The sequence below is a fragment of the Eptatretus burgeri genome, chromosome 5, assembly GCF_056783735.1.
Source record: "Eptatretus burgeri isolate ZD-2024b chromosome 5, Ebu_testis_v1, whole genome shotgun sequence".
In the NCBI taxonomy this organism is placed as follows: Eukaryota; Metazoa; Chordata; class Myxini; order Myxiniformes; family Myxinidae; genus Eptatretus; species Eptatretus burgeri.
In genome coordinates, this window is record NC_140965.1 from 94,207,917 (window position 1) to 94,228,152 (window position 20,236).

Consider the following 20,236-nt stretch of genomic DNA (forward strand, 5'->3'; position numbering starts at 1 on the left):
AAACGAAGCAATCTCGCTGTCCGGATACGATGAAAACTTGTGTGCAGAACACACCTTGTGACAATTGTCTAGAGTAGTCCGATAAATCTGACGTTCTGTTGCATTTTTATTTATTTTATTCCCACTGTCATCATGTAGCGCCAGTAGAAAACAATGAAGAAAAGAGAATAATAAAAGAAAGCTACAGCACGTCAGCTTTATCAGACTAGTCGGACGGACGACGGATTTATCGGACTACTCTTGACTCCAGAGTTGACAAGTAACTTGTTTGCATGCACACAATGTACAAGTCAATGCGTAAGAGTCCCGAGGATATGAGACCGTGCAATAGGACAGATAAATGTTTCTTTCATAGTTGTGCCAACATATTTTTCCCTGTTCATTTATTACAGCATTTTGGCTGATTGTTAATGAATAGCAAGCCAATGGAAGCAGTGGAAGCAGTACCTTCACTTTAGATAAACCCATGTATGTCGAGTGCAGCCATACCTGGCTTGCATGTATGTGGAATCATACCTATCCCAGCAGGCTGGTTTCAACGAACAATTCAATAAGCTGCAAAATGTGGGTGCAGGTTTTTCACATTGTTTGATTTTAAAATTACCTCCTTGCACCTTGAAATGATGCAATATTAATCTTTAGTATTTTACTTGCATGTCCCTGTAAGTTTCTTTTTAATGGAAAGGTTCAACAGTCACATTTAATATTTTGTGGACATGGTATAACCCTTTATTGTGCATACATGTATTGGATTTGTACACGACTATGACAAGGTAGTAAAGGAATAAATAATTGCCTCGTGATTGTTGTGCATACACGGCTCAGAAGCAGAATTTCTTTTCCGCGAAACACTCACAGGAAGTAAGACGATCAGTGAGATAGCAAACACATATGCACAATGCATTTGTACGTACCTTATACGGTGCGCGACATCTTGAGTCAATCCACTCTGTGCGAGTCGCGTTCTGCACATGACGTGAAGGCTGCGGTTCGCTGAAGTCAACTTTTTTAAGGGGTGGGGCATAGCAAGTTGTGAAAAGCACCAGAAATGTTCGAAATATTGGTCTAATTATCCCATTTTTGATTAAAAAAAATAAACATGGGTGATTTCTTCACTAGGAAAGTCAAGTTAATATATAAATAACCAGAAAGTTGAGTGTCATGGGACCTTTAATTAACAATAAGTTGATTTGTTGAGAAATTTTTTAAAGCTTGTGTTTTTCAGAAAGTTTATGTGTTTTTCCATGTACTCTTTAAGAATACATTTCAAGGTTTTTCTTACTTAAACTCAACAATTGATTCTGTGACAGAGCAGTATCTGGAGAACTTGTCAACCAATAACTCATATTCACAGAGTGGTGATCAGATGTGTTTATGCCTTCGTCATCCTCGACTGTGAAATGGTCACCACAAATGACAAGTCTATCCAAATGGTCCTCTTTACCAGTTTTCTTTGGGGGAAAATTCGCCCATTTTGTTTGTACAAATCTTATCCACTGCCTGTGAATGTTTGATTCCTTCGGGAATCGGTGGGAGCGATTACTCGTTTTCCAGCCATTTTCGCAAAACATGACACACGTACGAGGCATGATGTACAAATATCCAAATAACTTTGTTCTACAATAATTCAAAATAAAAAAGGATAATATAAACAGTTGCAAGCTCAAAAAAAGCGAAAGAACGGCCCGCTGAACTGGACACTTCTTCAATGAGCGAGTGAGCGACCAACGACAGGACACGCTTTGTTTTGGAGAACGTGACGTCACCATCCATATATGGCACACAGCTGTTTTTTTTTCAACAGCCTCGAGAAATAACAACTTCGGAGTTAAATTTCATTAATTTTCCCAATAGGCAACCACAAGAGTTTGCATCAAACTATTTAATGCACATATAATCATCTATCTATAATTCCAGCAATTTCTGTGTGTCTGTCTGTCTGCGACCGCCGTTTCTCGACGACCGCCGGTCCGATCTGATTGAAACTTGCCAGGAATATTGCCGGGGCCCCGCAGATGTGCCTTTTCGAGGTGTGATATCGATCGGACAAGCGGTTCCCGAGTTACGGCCATTTTACTGCTCTTTCAGTGTTGAAAAGGTGTATATATGGCAGCTGAAGGTGTCGTTCCACCTTCTTACGCCAATTTTTTTCCCAAATTATTAATAACCGGACGACCACCGGTCCGATTGGATTGAAACTTGCCAGGAATATTGCCGGGGACCCGCGGATGTGCCTTTGTGAGGTATGATATCGATCGGACGAGCGGTTCCCAAGTTATGGCTGTGGTTCCACCTTCTCACCTTATCATGCCAATTTTTTTCCCAAATTATTAATAATTTATTATATTATATATTGGTCGGTGGTCTTTCTGTCTTCTACAGTCTCCTCTCCAGCCTTGCCCCCCCCCCTTGCTCTCTCTGCGATTTGTCCCCACCACATTTCCACAGGGCACTCAAGGTCCGCCAACAACCCCCTTCTGGTAAAACTACCAAACTACTAAACAGGACCCCCCCCCCACCCCAAGGTAAAGAAACTGCTGCGGCAGAACCAACGCTGCCCTCCGGACATTACAATGGCCACTTATCTGTCGACCAATGACAGGACACGTTGCTATGACATCACGAATGCCGTCAATTAATGTTTATTTATTTATTTAAAATTTTTTGCACGATTGACGGTCTGATCTGATTGAGACTTGCCAGGAATATTGCTGGGGACCCGTGGATGTGCCTTTTCAAGGTTTGATATTAATCGGACAAGCAGTTCCCAAGTTACGGCCATTTATCTGTCGACCAATGACAAGACACGGTGCTATGACGTCACGATTAATGTTTGTTTGTTTGTTTGTTTGTTTGTTTGTTTGTTTATTTATTTATTTATTTTTTGCACGATTGACAGTCCGATTGAAACTTGCCAGGAATATTGCTGGGGACCCGCGGATGTGCCTTTTCGAGGTTTGATATTAATCGGACGAGCGGTTTCCAAGTTACGGCCATTTATCTGTCGACCAATATCTGCGAGAGAGGGGGGACGGGAGAGGGGGGATGAGAGTGGGGGCGAGATGAGGGGGAGAGAGAGGGGGGAGTGGGGATGAGAGAGAGAGCGAGAGAGGGGGACGGGAGAGGGGGTGTGAGAGAGGGGGTGGGAGTGGGGGCGAGAGAGGGGGAGAGATTAGGGGTGAGAAAGAGGAGGGGTGAGAGAGGGGGGTGAGAGAGAGGGGGCATCACAATTCAGGAGGAGGCGAGAGAGGGGTGAGAGTGGGGGGCGAGAGAGGAGGGGGCGTCACAATTCTTCATTTGATATGACGTCACAATTGACGCTGGAGACCTGAATATGTTTCCAAAGTTATTGCCATTTATGATACGGTTGGTCCGATCTAATTGAAATAATGCCCCAATCCAGTCATCGTTTACGCACCTACGGGCCCGCCCCTACGGGCCCGTACTAGTATTGATAAATTTTCAGAACATGTTTGGTGACCCGCAACCTGCTCTTTAAAAAATTATCAGATCTTCACCAAAATTGAATAATTTCTTCCTTGTCACACACCTCACATGTCCACCAAGTTTTGTCTGAATCCGTCCATAACTTTTTAAGATATCATGCGATGTATTAGATTAGCCCTATCTCTCAAAAGTGAAGAATCACTTTAAAAATTCTCGTAGTCGGTTCTGGATCCGGATCTTCACCAAAATCTAATCAGTTCGTCCTTGTCACACACCAAACCTGTCCACAAAATTTCATCCGGATCCGTACACAACTTTTTGAGATATACTGTACACAGACAAACAGACAGAAAGGAGTGAAAACATAACCTCCTTCACCGTCGGTGACCGAGGTAACAAACATCGGTCCATTAATTATGGTAAGGATATACCTTAATATTGTGACGTCCACGGGACTTGAACAGTCCCGCCAACGTAGAACGAGCCGAAACGATGGAGGCGATTTATTTGTTTATAACCCAAACATGGCGGTTCTAATCGCTCTACCGCAAACGGGACGAGGAAGGTGGCACGAGTCACTTTTCACTGAGTTGATGATGTTTATTTGTTTTTCTAATTATTACCAGAAATAACAAGACTCGGCAAGAAGAGGGATACGGGGCGATTCGACGGGATGGTGTGGGATCGGCGTGGGGAAAAACACAGACAATTCCAATGAATATACAGTTCTCAATCCCTCTAAGGTGCCAAGCACACACACACACACACACACACACACACACACACACACACACACACACACACACACACACACACACACACACACACACACACACACACACAAAACGTAGCTATTTCTGGTGGTCAGGCTGGACCGTGGTGTGGACGCAACTGTCCCTGGATCGGCGCCGGACGAGCTGGCCTTGCTCTCGTCAGGGGGGCAGGAGAAACCGTGGTGCTGTCGACCTCCTGGTCTTGGCCCAAGTCCGCTCACAGCCGCCAGGGAACCAGCTCCGGCGCCAAGCCGCGAGCAGGAGAGGGAGGCAGGTCCGCCCGCCGCCCAACCCCGCACTCCGAGTCAGCAGAACCCCAGAGCCAACCAAAGCGAGGCACGAGGCTCGGCAAGGCTCCCAGACACGATCAAGAACACGATCGATTCAGCACAACAACCAGGACGCTCTCTGCCGCCACAGCTTCCACACCAAAAAAACCACGATCTTTTGGTTGTAATCTTCTTCCTCTTCCTTTTCCTTTTCGACCCCGAACAGAACCTTTTTATCCTTCTGTCCTCGTCACTTCAATCGAGCCGTTTATTGGCCCACCGCCATCGCCTTCCGCCAATCGTGATCACGGGGCGGAGCCATCCGCTGCACTGTCCTGTGACGTCACGGCCAGTCTCCAGAGAATACCAAAAAGGGGTTTACGCAGACACACTTACCCTATCCCGTGTCCCTATCTAATTACGTGACAATTATCATTTCCCCCCTTGAAGAAATGAACATTTACTAGACAACTTATCACCACTGAATTGCTACTTATTACATCGAGATCCTGGTAAACTCGAACAGCATGGCATACCTAATTAAACATCCTAATTACCCTTTGAATGCATATCCCCCCCCCTCAAACGTAACAATATGAACTACTAGCAAGTTTGTCCACCTTTTTCCTTCAACACCATGCATGGAAAGTCTTCTCTGGCCACTTTCAAATACTATTTTGTTTAGTATTTTTGTTTACCACAAAGTCTTGCACCACTGGAGATAGTATGGTGGACGAAACTTTTTGTACCTTGCTGCAGTCAATTATACCATCAATTTGCAGCAATTTTCCAACACCACCTGAAGATATGCACCCCCAAACCTGAATTGAACCTCCTCCATGCTTAATTGTTGGCTTCAAGTCAGGCTCTCTTTCAGTTTCAGTTTTTTGTCGTCTCACGTACCGTCTTCAATTAGATCTAAATAAGCCGGGGACCCATTCCCTGGAGCCCCCCAATCATGGGTAGAGGCCGGGGTCCTCGGTTGTTTTCTGGTCAGCTTTTTTGCGTCACCTGGACCCCACAAATACGTTGCACAAAGTGGTCTGTTTTGCCCTCTTGGGGGCTGAGCCCAAGGAATGGCGACCTCGGACCTCCTCGAGCAAGTGTGATCCTGTCTCCCGGGTCCCAGATGACCCACGAGAGGCCCCCTGCATCCTCACTCCTTAAAATATATTACCATTGTTCCAGTTGAATTTCTGTGTTCTTGTTCTCCTTTCTTAACAGAGGTTTTCTTAATGCAACACATCCTTTAAGTCCCGATTTCAAAAGTGACCTTTACACTGCTGATGGATAGACGACGACACCCCGAGCCTTCTGACAGTTCTGTTTTCATTTCAACGCTCATCTTCTTTCTCTTCCTCAAGGATATTATCTTCAAGTCTTTCTCATCCTTGTTAGATAGCTATTTGGGTCTTCCATTTCCAGGTTTGGCTTGGGATTCCGAGTTCAAATCCCTCTCGGCTGTTGAATTAATATCAGGTGACTGCCTGTCATCCTTCCGAGGTCATCAAAATGAGTGCCAGCTTGCTCGTATCCTGTGTCGGAGTGGAAACCCGTCCAGGATTGTGTCAAATAGCCAAGGAGACTGCTTAAGCAGCACCAACGCTCTGCACAGAGTATAGTCCCAATGGATGGATTCCCAGGTTTGTCAATGGCCAATATTACTCTGTACTTCATTGTGTTTCAGCGAGCATCCCTTGAAAATCGAGTGGTGCGAGGTATTTCAACCAATCTGTTTCTTTCTTTGTGCAGAAACACAATTCCATGTTGACCGTGTACTGAAGGTTTACCATTTTGTTTTAAGCTAACAGTTAATCCTGATAGATCTGTATCCTGCAGTCAGAAAAGTGGGCTTTTAGCTTAATCGGCGTAGAAAGCAACACCTCAATGACGAAGAAAATCTGACAATGAGTCATCAATTAGATAATGTGATGGATTATATACAACACTTCATTTTCGCTGCTCACAGATTGTTTACCTCGAGTTGTGAACAAGTTTTTCAAGATTCTGATCAATGTGAATTAAAGATTTCTAAATGACAAACTTAGTTTCTTCTCACCCAAACTAAGCTATGTTAATAACAGGAAAAAAAACACGAGTGGAGGGTTCGTATACATTGTTGATGATCATAACATCCACATATTGTAACTCCTGAATGTGTTGGAAGACCTTTTCAAAGCAGTGCAAGTTGGAACAGTTAATTTGCATGAATGGCCTGATACGGTCGACAAAAAGTGAAAAGTTTCTACCCTCCCAACCTCGGACCACCTACAACACTTTCATCTCCTCTCAACCTCTTGCATTATCTTTGTTGAGTATGTACAGGATACCCCTCTTCCCCCAACAGCAAACGACTCTTCTGCTCAGATGAAGTGTTCCACATCAATATCATGAATGCATGCTGCATTGTCGTGTTCCATCCACAAACACCACCTGTGATAGATAGCATGTTTAGACCTGAACAACATATTTGGTGAAAGGAAATTAAAATGCACGAGTCAATGTGATTGAAAAATATTTTAAATTTCTTCTTCATTTAAGATCTGCATAGTGTTAAAAAAGTATCTTTCCAGCAAAAAAAAAAAAAAAAAAAAACAAACAAACAAGAAGACGACGTCATGCAGAGCATGATACTTGCAAAATCCATAAAACAAATTTGACTTCAAAAATGATTGGTGGTTGAATTAAATGATCAAATAATGCAACTCTTCAAATGTCAAGTGAATCGGATGAAAACTGAGGATTTTAGAAATCTCACCAAAGTTGTTTACCTTTTGACCTCAAAAATAATAGGCTTCTTCCTTATGACAAACTCTACCATGTGAAGTTTCGTGAAAATGGGTTTAAAATTGTGACCTGTCGGCAACAAAAAGACACAATAACAAAATGGAATAATCAATTTACTTTAAAAAATTTCGATTTTGCAAGTAACAGACACAAACCAATTGAAACAGTACAGAGTGGTCACAAAGTCCTTCTGCACACAGTTAGAATTTATCTGGATGCTTCCTTTCATTCTCTGCACATATTTGATTTTTTTTCACCATGTTCTTCTGGACATCTTCCATGTTGAGGGTTGGAGGTCATAAAAGCAGCCCCTGACAGCTGTTTTGAGGTCTTCAACTGTCAAGAATCAGCTATCCTGCTACAAGATGGTGCAACAGCACATTATGCTCTCAGAGTTAGAGAATATATCTTGACGAATTCAGTGGACGATGGATTGGACGTGGATCCGAGATGGTGTGGCCTTCTCGGAGTCCGGACTTAACATGTGACAACTCGCTTTGGGGCATTGCGAAAGGAAATTTCTCATCTCCGCCTAGCAAGAGTTGAATACCTCAAAACAGCCGCCAGGGGCTGCGTTTATGACCTCCAACTCTCAACATGGAAGAGGATGTCCAGAAGAACATGGAGAAAAATTCAAATTTGTGCAGAGCTTGGAGGGAAGCACACAAATAAATTCGACTTTAATTCTATAAATTACATGCATAAGGGACTTTGTGGCCAATCTGTACTTTGTTTACAATTAACTTGTGTCAAAAACCTATGAACTCTATGAAATTTTAAAGCCGTCCACTAAAACTACTTCCAAGCCTGGAATTGGCTTAGGAAGAGTCCTGAGTTTGAGTCCTATCGGCCGCTGACTCAGCCTGTCATTACTTCCGAGGTCAGCAAAATGAGTACTAGTAATAGGGGCACAGCAACAATGGCATAGCCGTGTCCCTAATCAATGATGCAACCAGCAATCACAAAGCTGCACACGAGAGTGAGGGTAAAACTACTACTATGGTCATCAACAAGAGAAGATAAAACTGTAAGCCATTGCTGATTGTGAAGAGAACAATGGATGAGACATCAAGGTTAGTTTCGTGAGAGGAGTATGCCTGGTACACTACGAATGTGTATGCCTGGTAAGGAAGAGGAGAGCCGAGTGGGTTCGGTCATTGGGATATAAAAAAGTGAAATCAAGGAGTTACTGGGTGGTACTGAAAAAGTAAATAACTTGACAATGACTCACAATTACTTTGGAAACAATACCACCATTGTGCTGACTTGCAGCCTGTTTGTCACACCCTCAAAGCATTCTTCCTCCATATCAATCTATGTAATGTCAAGAACCTTTTTAAAAAAAAAAAACTATCATAGATCACCAAAACGATTGGGAAAGCAAAGCCATATTTGAAAATGAGCCCTTCCAAGCTTCAGCTTGCAAATGCATTTTTACCTTCAAACACCACAAAGCAGAATGTGATTCATAAAAGGTATCCAAGCATGATACGGTGGATCACGCTGCATTTTCCATGTTCAGATAACATGTCAAGTTGCCCATGCCCACACAGGATTCTAAACAGAGTGGGGAAGGATGTGGCAAAATGGCATCTTCCGTCATCGAGCTGGCAACAACAATTCACATTTATTGCCACATCTGATGCAATTTAAATGCTCTCGTGGCGGCGAGGTGCTTCATTCGAAATACGTAGCTTTTTGATGCCGGGGTGTCGACAATAAAAAAAATTCTATTGGCATCAACGCCAGGGGCCAATTCCAAATCAATAATAGGATCCTATATGGTGATGGCCATTAGCCCTCATCATCGGTTTTATGTCAATTCCAAATAAATTGAACCACATCATACTACGGTGTCGTAAGCATTGGTTCAAAGACATCAGTGACTTGACCAAATCAAACGATTCCGGTACACCTTAGAACGCTGTTTGACAGTCAGATTCAACAGATCAACCGAAAACTGTACTTGTGTTTGCTCTGGAGAAGGAATTGATACAAAGTGTTCGTGACAATGACACCCAATTACTCAGTGCAAATGTTTTTTTGTTTTTTTTAACGAATAAATGGGCCGACTTCCTTAAATCGTCCCAATACTTTATAGTGTATATTACTCAAGCAAAACAGTACTGGAGAAAGGACAGATCCATTTCTCAAAGCCTTCCAACCAAGTTGTTTGAATTGCATCGACATGCATCGGACAAGTCCTAACAATCAGTTTTTGTTCCATAATTGCTGGAAATGAAATTAATTACAGTACTGCTGGAGAATCCTGAATCGAGTTGTGCTTAATCATTCAGGAATACAGTGCAAACGACTTTAGGGAAAATTTTGAAGAAAAAAAAAAAAGTTATGCTTAATCTTTAAAAGCAAACAAACAATCAACACTGTTCAGACCTTGTACTTTCCCTCAAGGATTGGTGACCCTCTTTCACATTGACACCAATAAACAACAATGCACCAGCAATGCATAAGACCAATCCAGCTGCCCTGTATTGATGACCATCGCCCGTCAAAGGGAGCAGCCAGCCAGGTTGCAGCAGACCGGTGTAGCCGAGATCTAGCAGCGCCACACCGAATGGGGAGAGAGCATGCAGGCAGGCCAGGAGGGAAAGCTGCAAGAGCATATTGACGATAATAATGGTCAACAGCAGACCAAGGAAGATAGCACTGTCCCAGCTTCCTTTGCTCACCAACATATGGATCTCCTTGGGGAATATAGATAAAAACTATCAGAGGATGGTACACCAAAGAATTCATCCCCAAGCACAAAGAATTCCAAAAAAAAAAAAAAAACACAAAGGCAAATTCAAATACTTTGGCCAACGTGTTTTGCAAACGTTGACAGTATACATATACCAATAATGCATCAATTTCTTGCACATGCAAAAACATCTGAATATTTTTGCACAATACACCCACTTTCTCTTCTATTTTTTGTTGTATACATAGTTGAGGCACGTGGAAGAGCTAGTACACCGACCGGATCAGGACGTAACAGACAAAAACAGGACCCCCCCCCCCACCCCAAGGTAAAGAAACTGCTTCGGCAGAACCAACGCCCTGTATCACAGTTTGTAACGTTACATCTGTAACGAATTATTTTCAAACCATGCCTGAGTTTATTCACCAATTAAAGATTGCAAATGAGCACTCCAATATCCCCAGATGACTTTTTACACGCGATTCCACAGTGGTGCCACTCACGTCTCCGTGAAACAGCAGAATGGCAATAACAAAAGGCAGGCTTCCCAGAGAACAGAGGAATAGAAGTGAAGGCACTGTCAAATGCACCGTTGTTTGTTCAGATTGTTTGCTGGTTCCAAACATCGGTTTCAGCAGGGATAAGTAGAGTACACGTGCAATCAGTGAAATGCTGTCAATCAAAGCCTTTGGAGTGAGAAACCCCTGCCAAAAATGGTGCCCTGTGGAAGCAAAATTTCAAGATTATGCAGCATTTAACCAATTTAGAATCCTGAATGTGAAATATAAGGAGAATGCTGATATGTTGGAGGTTGGAGCAAGAGAAATGACTGAATTGGGTGCAAATTCATCCGAACTACAATACTTACTTGCTGTAAATTCACCAACTGAGACAAAGATGACACTTGCTATGCAGATAGCAGAGGCGTGGAATGATGCGGACAGGATGTGTGGCAAAACGAAGGCAACAAATGGTGCAAGGCATTGAACTAGCGGATGGCAAGCCTCCCCATATGGAGTGACAGACCATAACCAGGTTTGGTATTGGCAAACAAATGCAGCACCAGGGAGAATAAAAGGCAAGAGAGAATGGCAAGAAGATGCTGTGGGAGCAACAAGACCCAGCTTTTGGAGAGTCCACAAGAAAATAATAGTTGTAGAAATCTGTTGGGGTGGGTGTAAGTACAGGGAAACATACTTTCTTCCTCGATGGAAAGATTCTCAACTTGCACTTGAAAAAAAAAGCTTAAAATCGAGCAACATCAATCCGAGACTCAATGCAGCAAATCAAATAAAGTGAATGAGAAGAAGAAGCCTCGAGTTTGGACAAATTGCCCAAAGTGCAAATCTTGAGTTGTCAAATGACATTTCCAATGGCTCAAATAAACCCAGATTACATAATAAACGACCAGATGCATCGCAGTCAGATACCAAATTGCATATTTTAGTATGATAGAGATACACGCATTTCAGAACTTGGTTAAACAAAAAGTCCTGATAAAATTGTAACACATTAATGTGGAATTAAAATTTTTCATGTATTCCTACTATAACTCACAGATTGGTGTTTGTCACCCTACTCTTCATACCAGTTCTGGGCCGATTACATCCACACTTGCTACATAGGGTCAGCATGACGCCAATAAATGTATAGGGGTGTTTTTATCTTTGCCGGTGGTCTTGAGGGGCATTGTTTTCACTTCCTGCACATAACCAAAGTACTCTGCTCGTTCAGTTAATACAAACAATGTTTGATGAAAACTTTTTTTCGATAATGTTAGATTGACATTATATCTACAATGCAAAATGTTGCAATAAAATTAGTTTTGTTGAATTTTTCTATTAACTCCAGAATGCTACCCTTTTGAAGCCTGTCACTTAAATTTGCTACTTCGGATCGGTTCGGCATGTATTTGTATGTTTGGTTTGCTAACGGGGCACAGACTATGAAAAGACAATCGACTTCTTTATTCAAAATAATCGTGAGAATCCAGTGGCCCATTGAATTCACTTCTGTCATGCCACTCACTTTACCTCCTCATGCTTCACAAGAATGTTATGGTTATGTTTGCAGGCCATTGAAGGCCCCATTAAAATGCAAGTTAAACATGAATTTGGATCATGAAATTAGCACACCGTGGCACAGCATTTCTGAATACTGTACACGGTTCTTTGGAGGAAGCACGAGCAGAGCACAGCGATGCTACATTCAATCGCTTGAGGATGGCAAATAACTTGCGATGAGTTTGGAAGAGAAGCCTCGTGTACAACTATCCTGGTTAATTTTAGATAATGGGATCATTTTGAAAATTAGTTTATTTGGAGAATTATTTTTCTTTATTGGTAAACAGAGGTATCATTTTTACCCCTGTCTGTCTGAGCAGGATTTCTCAAAAGGTTGTGCACGGATTTGGATGAAATCTGGGGGAGAGGTTGGGTGTATGACCTGGACAAACAGATTTGATTTTGGTGAAGATCCTTAAATATATATATATATATATATATATATATATATATATATATATATATATATATATATATACATATATATATATATATATATACATATACATACAGTTATTCTTCCCATTGAGATTTGGGGCCAAAAACTATTTCAAAAATAAATGCGGCTAAGTTATGACAAAAACTTGGTGGAGGGGTTGGTTAGGTGACAAGCCGATTAAATTTTAGTTTAGGTCCGAGCAAGGTTGCCAGATGTTCGATAAGTATTGCATCTGTATGATGTACGATCAATAATTCTGGCGATTTCAGAAAATAAAGTTCTCGACCTTCAATTTTCAGTTTAAATCCCAAAACATTTTTCTCAGTCTGCTGGACAGATTATGACCTTCTCAGTCACACCTCACACAGCATTTTTCATGCAAGCACGTGCACAGAGAACAACTGAGCAAAGCAATGTACACGTTACTTCCGAGCGCATGGAGTCGTGGATGTGCACACGTCAAGTTAGGGTTATGACATCAGCATTTATATGATATTTAAAAAATAAAATGACATCACAGTGTGCAGGTGAATGCAGCGAGTTAAGGAAGTGGTCATATAATGGTCTACGACAAAAATAAAACAAAATGAAATAACGGAATAGAGCATAAATAAGGAGAAAAATAGATTATTTTAAACACCATTTACTCATTAAATAAGCTATCAAATAATCAAAATATGGTCAGAATCCGTTTCGTCGACAAAAAGTAAAATGAAATGCATGTTATATTAATTTATTTTTTTAAACAACACTTTCAAAGATGCCTCTGACAATCCAGAGTTGATGTTCTTTCTATCAACTTTACTACATTTTTATTTGAAATGACATTTCAATCAAGCTCAAACCATCCACAGTACTACGTCATAGAGTGATGAAGGTTATCATGAAACACCGCAGTCATCTTGCAAGATCTTTACGAGACCGATGGGATCTCAAATAGAGATTCAGACACAAGGAGAACGTCCAAATAGGTCTAACAGCAAAAAAAAAAAAAAAAAAAAAAAAATCATCCTAAAAATATAATGGACGTGACATCACAGTACGTTACACCCCTTTCAAAATACTGCATATAATAATTTTTGCCTTTAATATTAAACATAAGGATGTTGTGATCGTTTTATTCTCAGGTGGTGTGAAATACTGCACAACACACTTCCATGTTTTGATTTTACTTTTTGTTTAAAGGCTGTTTATACAGCTATAACAACTATCATACATCGATGCATTCATTATCTATCTATAATTCCAGCAATGTGTGTGTGTGTGTCTGTGACTGCCGTTTCTCGACAACCACTGGTCCGATATAATTGAAACTTGCCAGGTATATTGCTGGGGACCCGAGTATGTGCCTTTTCAAGGTTTGATATTAATCGGACAAGTGCTTCCCAAGTTCTGGCCATTTATTTACCAAACCAACGACAAGACATGTTGCTGCGTAGGCGTGGCCGATGGGGAAAGGGCACCATTTAGTTACCGTGGTGTAGGAGTGGCAATGGTCAATGGCAGTGAATGTCATGGCAAGCAAAGACAGGGAGGTAAACTTGATTTTAATTAACTCTGTGTGTGTGTATCACAGCAGTTGTTACTTCAATGAAAGCGATAATTCGTGGAATGCATGTGAACATCCCGTATGGGCACGCACCACTTCCGGATAGTGACGACTTAGTATATTCTAATAATTTCTCGATTTCTTATGCGCATTTATAGATAAACACAATGCCCCAATCCAGTCGTCGTTTACGAGAGCGAAGGAACGGCCTGTGTGGTTGTTTGAAAGTTTTTTTTTTTTTTGGGGGGGGGGGGTTTGCACGTACTGGCACACGTACAGGCATGCACTCGGGAAAAATGAGCAGAACAAAAGCAGTGTACAGCAAAGGAAAACCAGGAAGGAACAGAAATGACTTTCTAGAATGACGCTACAAATCGAAATGTGTCACGTGCATTTTGAGTTAATGCCGATTTAAAAAAAAAAATAAATAAAAAAAAAAGTGTGTGTGTGTGTGTGTGTGTGTGTGTGTGTGTGTGTGTGTGTGTGTGTGTGTGTGTGTGTGTGTGTGTGTGTGTGTGTGTGTGTGTGTGTGTGTGTGTGTGTGTGTGTGTGTGTGTGTGTGTGTGTGTGTGTGTGTGTGTGTGTGTGTGTGTGTGTGTGTGTGTGTGTGTGTGTGTGTGTGTGTGTGTGTGTGTGTGTGTGTGTGTGTGTGTGTGTGTGTGTATGTATGTATGTATGTATGTATGTATGTATGTATGTATGTATGTATGTATGTATGTATGTATGTATGTATGTATGTATGTATGTATGTATGTATATATATATATATATATGTATATATATATATATATATATATATATACATATACACATATGGCCCCACGAGGAGTAGTCATGCAAGTGGCATTTTTAATGATATGATAGGGGTAAGGGTTATGTGGTGTAGTTGGCCTGCGGGTGCAGGGCGTAATGCGGGGAGCGTGGTGGAGACGTGGAGGAGTGGTTTTGGAGTGGTCACGTGCTTGCACGGGATATAGGAGTGCGCGCCGCCTGAGGCGCGGCAGTAGCCTGTGTAGTCTGCGGTAGCCTGTGTAGTCTGTGGAGCCTGGGTAGTCTGTAGTAGTGTGCATCTGGACAGGCAATGAACAGTGTTCGAGAATCCTCACGACTGTCCGAGTCCCGCTGCCCTCCGGACACTACAGTTGGCGACGAGTCTGTTCGGATCGGCGTGTGCAGAGTGGTTGGGTTATTGGATCGCGGCGAGTAACTCAGCGCATCTCGCGCGGTTCGAGGTCTACACCGGGCGAGGGTCCCGGAAGAGCGCATCGCGAGTTTCGCGCGCCACACGCACAGGCTTCGGGGCCAGGCGTCTCGCCGTCACGGCCAGCTCGAGCATGGCAGAAGGTCGGGGCACGGCGCACGGACGCGTGCCCGTCTTCATCGGAGACGACTTCGAATTGTTTTCTGAACAGTTGGGCTGCTATTTCCACGCGAATGATGTGGACGATGAAAGCAAGCGCAAATCGATCTTGCTCGCCTCGCTATCAACGGAACATGATCAGCTGCTGAGTGATTTGGTATCACTTCATTATCGCGCGCACGGTCACGTTGAGTGGACGACGGCCACGCTCGGAGTTAGTTTTATTTCTACTTTGCAAACCTCGGGAATGGTTTCTGCGAGGTCACGGCTAAAGGACGAGGGCATGATGTTCAGCTCAGACGCGGCGTCGGACGTCGCACAAACTCCGAGGAATGTCCGGGGTCTCGATGGTCGGTGCGCAGCAGATGGTCCGAAGGTCAGCGCAGTGTTCCAGGAGCGCACGGCCGCGCGCACGGTCTTCGGCGCGGGTCGTGGCCAAGCGTTGCAATGCAGTCAATCGGACGGCGGTCTGAGCACTCGGGGACGTCTACGGTGTGTGTGCCGAGAGTCGTTGCCCATCATAACGGTCATGGATGGCGGTGTGCGGAGCGACCCTTACGTCCCGGGTCGAGACCTACTGCCGGTACGGTGTTCGGTGCATGGCATGCACTTTGACGCCCCGGGTCGAGTCTCGCAGCCTCGGTATAGAGATCCCGGCGACCCGGAGCGGGAGATGCTGCCGATGTTGAACCTGTCTTCAATTGGTCCGGAGGTGACAATATCAATGACAGTGGAGGTTAAGATGATCGGGGCACTGATGCTGCCAATGTTGAACCTGGTTTCAATTGGTCCGACGGTGACAGGACCAATGCCAGTGGAGGTCGAGATGATCGGGGCACTGATTGGGTGTCGAGTTGAGTCCGCTCGTGCTACCCTCGCATTGCACGCGTATGCCGGTGAAGCGCTGCCGGCGGTTGGCCAGCAGGGTCAGCGGGTTGCGCTCCCGCGGTTCGTGGTGGGAGGGGAGGGGCTCGCAGTTCCTGTTACGGAGTTCGTACCTCCAGGTGCACCTGTGCCTCCTTCGGGGAACGTACCTCCGGTTGGGCCCGGGCCTCCCTCGAGACGCGAGGGTGAGGTTCCGGCGGCGGGGGCCGCGGCGATGCAGCGTGGGCTGCCGTTCATTGCTTCCTGCGACGATGTACGCTTCTGGAGCAACGGGAGGCATGCCAGCTGCGAGGAGCTCTCGCGCTTCGGCTGCGCTCATGATACAATGCGCGCCCGTGTCGTTCAAGCAATTTCAGCGGGGAATTGGAGCGAGCCAGTCGCGTTCAAGAAGTTCGCGGATCGCGACCGTCGGCGACAAGCAGGTCATCGCAGGGTCGCGACGACGACCGAGAGACAGACACGTGATGTGATTCATGGGTTGCTGTTCGTTGCGTATTTGATTTTCATTGCTCGAGTGATGCAGTTTGGCGTTGTTAAAATAAATGCCGACAGTTCGTGTGTGGGAATATGTTTGGCTGGGATCATTCGATGGGATGTTCGATATGACCGATGTGATATGAAGGCTTTGGGGGCGATCGTGGCAAATAGAGGTCTTTCTGGTCTCCAACTGCGAGGGCAGTCCACGGGTCGTTACCCTGTCATGTGTGGGGATTATATTGGGAGAACGCGCTGTATGAAAAGGGGAGTTTGCATCTGCGCAGACGATGTTCTTGTTGCTTTATGGCATGACTGGATGCGATGTGTGGTTTTGTATGGGATTGCTGGGACTGCAGCCGACTAATTGCCGGTTCGACTCGCGTGTGGGTCTCAGAGATCGACTCAGAGCCGGGGCTGGTTCGCTGTTCAGCGTTACCCCCACCCCTGGTTTCGGCAAGGTCAGATGTGCCTGGCACCCTGGGGCGCAACTCTCTGTTCTCGCCAAAGCCGTTCGGACGTGCGTTGGGATCTCGGCCGATTGTGATGCGTGGGTTTGTTATGGGACTGATGGTGCGCCCAGCCGACAGCGCTGTTCAGCGTCACCGCCCAAGGTCGACTGCGCTGGCGCCACGGGGCTTCCAGACAACGAGCTTCCGGGCTCGGAATGTTTATCTGATTCGGGTCTGTCTGGGAGAGATGTGCCGCCTTGTCGGCCGGGGGCGTTTGATGGCGCCGGGGGAGGTTCGCTCGGGAGGTCGTTGCGACCTCGCCGGAGGGCGTGTGAGCATGAGCCGCCTGGGGGCGCTTCTGCTGCGTAGTGATGCTGTGCTTCCCGCCTTGCTTCTTGATATCTGTAACGCGGTCAGGGTTTTTGTGGGTTCGTCGTGCGACTCAGTCTTCGGAACCTGTCCGTTGCAGTTCAACTCGCTCACAGCGACACGTTATATGGTGTGATGTGCCTATGCTTTTTGGTTATTATCGTTTTTGTACCTCTCTGCTTTATATCATGGTATTCTGTGCCGATTGTGCTTATTATGATGATGGTCATTTTATAATCATAGTTTTAGGAGGGAGGAGTGTGGTGTAGTGGGCCTGCGGGTGCAGGGCGTGATGTGGGGAGCATGGTGGAGACGTGGAGGAGTGGTTTTGGAGTGGTCACGTGCTTGCACGGGATATAGGAGTGCGCGCTGCCTGAGGCGCGGCGGTAGCCTGTGTAGTCTGTGGTAGTGTGCATCTGGACGGGCAATAAACAGTGTTCGAGAATCCTCACGACTGTCCGAGTCCCGCTGTCCTCCGGACACTACAGGTTAAAATAGTGCTATATGGCATTAACTCCAAAATGGCCAATGTGTCCCTTACATCACTTCATGGGGCAGATAACAGCAATTTTTGAGAGGAATCATGCAAATGATACAAGCATCAAATTTGGCAAATTTGTTCTCCAGGGGATTGTAATCAAATCTGCCTGATTGGCCATTTGAAAAAAAAAAAAAAAAAAAAAAAAAAAAAAAAAAGTCAAGATCACGAATCAATGTTGGATGCTGGCTTAGATTGGTGAATGTTTCAGAAACATCAAAGACGTTCCAAGTCTGCCATGCAGTTTTCTTCCCTTTACCGCGGAAGGCGGACACGACGTCACATCCAGTGAACGCATGGAAGTATGGGATCCCTCGAGCTTTCTCAGGCCCTCTTGCAGAAACTACCTCATGGACTGGAATCCATCATGCCTTGGCTCCTTGGCCAAAGGCAATCCACATGTTCTCAAGACCTAGTTCCTGTAAGGGTGGCAGTACAGATATTGCTATGACTAGTATGTCCGTGTCATTAGCCTGAATGATAATGGACTTGCTACCATCCGTCGTCGCATCCCTGGCGTGTACAAATATTCAAGTGTCAGCTTCTTCATGACAACATGGAGACACAGCATCCAGTGACTTCCTTGTGTTGCTAATGGCATCTTCTCCTTTTGTGACAATGACTGTGCTTGTCGTCTGTGCTTCACACATCTTTTCTGCAAGGAAGTGAAACAACTCAGTCTTGTTGCTGTCATCTCGAAGAAAGCTTCTCCAGTTACTTGGGGTCTTACTGGTTGGTTCCTGTCCCTCTTCTTCTGATTCCTTGCCCCCTTTTCCACCTTGCCTTGGACTTCAGACACTACGTCCACCCTCTCGTACCTGGCACCATAGGATTCCACCTTTGGGATGATGTCTTCTTTAGCATAGTCATCAAATATCTTTGAAGTGCGTGGAGGTAGGGCATTGATAAGTGCTGAGCCATCAATGATGACTGCATCTCCCCTTGGTTCTCTGCCTGGGATGTTGATTCATCAAACATTGATTCGTGATCTTGCCTTTTTTGAAGTTTTTTTTTTTTTCTTCAAATTTTTCAAAATTTGGATTTTCAAATGGCCAATCGGGCAGATTTGATCAGAAATGCCAAATTTGATGCTTGTATCATAATTTGCACGATTTTTCTACTCTCTATACACAATAAACCCCCTTCTTCAATGGTCCTTATGAAGGAAGACGGACTTCACACAAACACACATGGTGTTTTATATGGTCGGTATTATATCTGAAACCGGATGAAGGGAGGCCAACGGCAAGTATCAACCTGGGACCGAGTGTGGCTCTCGATCGACGACAGACGTAATGACGTCACGCTAATGACCGACGATGCCATGACGTCATTACGCCCCAGCAGTGACGTCACGTCGCCGTGCAAACGAATGTAAAAAAAAAAAAAATTAGAAAATCGCCAAAAAATTTCGGAGATGCGTCCACAAAATATGGCTCAGCGGATTAATATAATGATATAATAATAATAATAATAATAATACCTGGAGAGCAAAGATCGCGGTGGGAGCAACGGTGCCCGACAAGTCGAAGAACAAGTAGGTGGCGTTTTCGTGTCCGAAGGAGAGGAGAACGTAGCAAATGGAGGAGCACAGAATGTACGTCAGGCTCGATTGAAGCGCACTCTTATCTCCCGTCTGCTTCAGCTCCATAATCCCGCTCGTTGCGCGCCTCGTCTCGTCTCATCACTTACTGCACCTGTTCCACCGAAGCATCTGATTGTATAACCACTCCCTCGTTTCCCGTCATCGAGGCAGATAATACGTGAGCATGACTGATGTGATTGGTGGATGAGGGGGCGTGCCCGGGTCGAGGGGGCGGGACCACGTGATTTGGTGAACGGCATATTATATAAATAAATAATAAACGCCGAAATTTTTTTTTTTTTTTTTTCAAAACTCGAGGTACTTTTATTAATTGATTGTATTTGTTTATTTGTTTGATTTTTATTTATTTATTTATTTGCTGTGTACATGAGAACGACGTGTAATGCACGGAGCTGTAGCGAACTATACGCCTGTCATGTTCATGTTGGAGAACGGAAGTGACGTCATCGGTAACGGAAATGACGGTGAGTTTGGCATTGTGGGAGGTGCCGGGTGAGACATTGATTTGGAGGTGGTGAGCCGGC

At 44.4% G+C, this 20,236-nt stretch overlaps 2 protein-coding genes across 5 annotated transcripts in view; both read right to left on the reverse strand.

Annotated features, from left to right (window-relative positions):
* LIN54 (lin-54 DREAM MuvB core complex component) overlaps positions 1–2,402 on the reverse strand; it is a 100,040-nt gene extending 97,638 nt beyond the window's left edge. The window contains exon 1 of the mRNA XM_085882941.1: positions 915–2,402. The gene's annotated coding sequence lies outside the window, so the exon portion shown is untranslated. The remainder of the gene's footprint in view (positions 1–914) is intronic.
* Positions 2,403–4,026: 1,624 nt separating this feature from the next.
* LOC147026981 (uncharacterized) lies at positions 4,027–19,889 on the reverse strand. 4 transcript variants are annotated; one of them, XR_015058587.1, is made up of 7 exons: positions 19,590–19,889; positions 10,846–11,140; positions 10,481–10,698; positions 9,671–9,981; positions 8,715–8,833; positions 7,261–7,345; positions 4,027–6,922 (listed from the first exon to the last, which is right to left on the reverse strand). XR_015058587.1 is itself a non-coding variant. In XM_085882947.1 (6 exons), the coding sequence occupies exons 1-5, from the start codon at positions 19,755–19,757 to the stop codon at positions 8,743–8,745; spliced, it is 1,083 nt and encodes a 360-aa protein (XP_085739073.1). In that variant the 5' UTR covers positions 19,758–19,889; the 3' UTR covers positions 4,027–6,922; positions 8,715–8,742. The 4 variants fall into 4 exon arrangements, 2 of the variants coding, with proteins under 2 accessions (XP_085739073.1, XP_085739072.1); XR_015058588.1 differs by having other exon boundaries at positions 7,248–7,345; XM_085882947.1 differs by lacking the exon at positions 7,261–7,345.
* Between the last annotated feature and the right edge of the window lie 347 nt (positions 19,890–20,236).

Bases quoted from the DNA above. Each gene is read 5' to 3' on its own strand.
- LOC147026981 (XM_085882947.1), bottom strand. From the start codon at position 19,757: ATGGAGCTGAAGCAGACGGGAGATAAGAGTGCGCTTCAATCGAGCCTG. The intron at 10,699-10,845 runs GTAAGTATTGTA...TTGCTTCCACAG, and splicing joins AGTTGGTGAATTTACAGCAA to GGCACCATTTTTGGCAGGGG. The intron at 8,834-9,670 runs GTCTGAACAGTG...CACTCTGTTTAG, and splicing joins TCCTTGAGGGAAAGTACAAG to AATCCTGTGTGGGCATGGGC.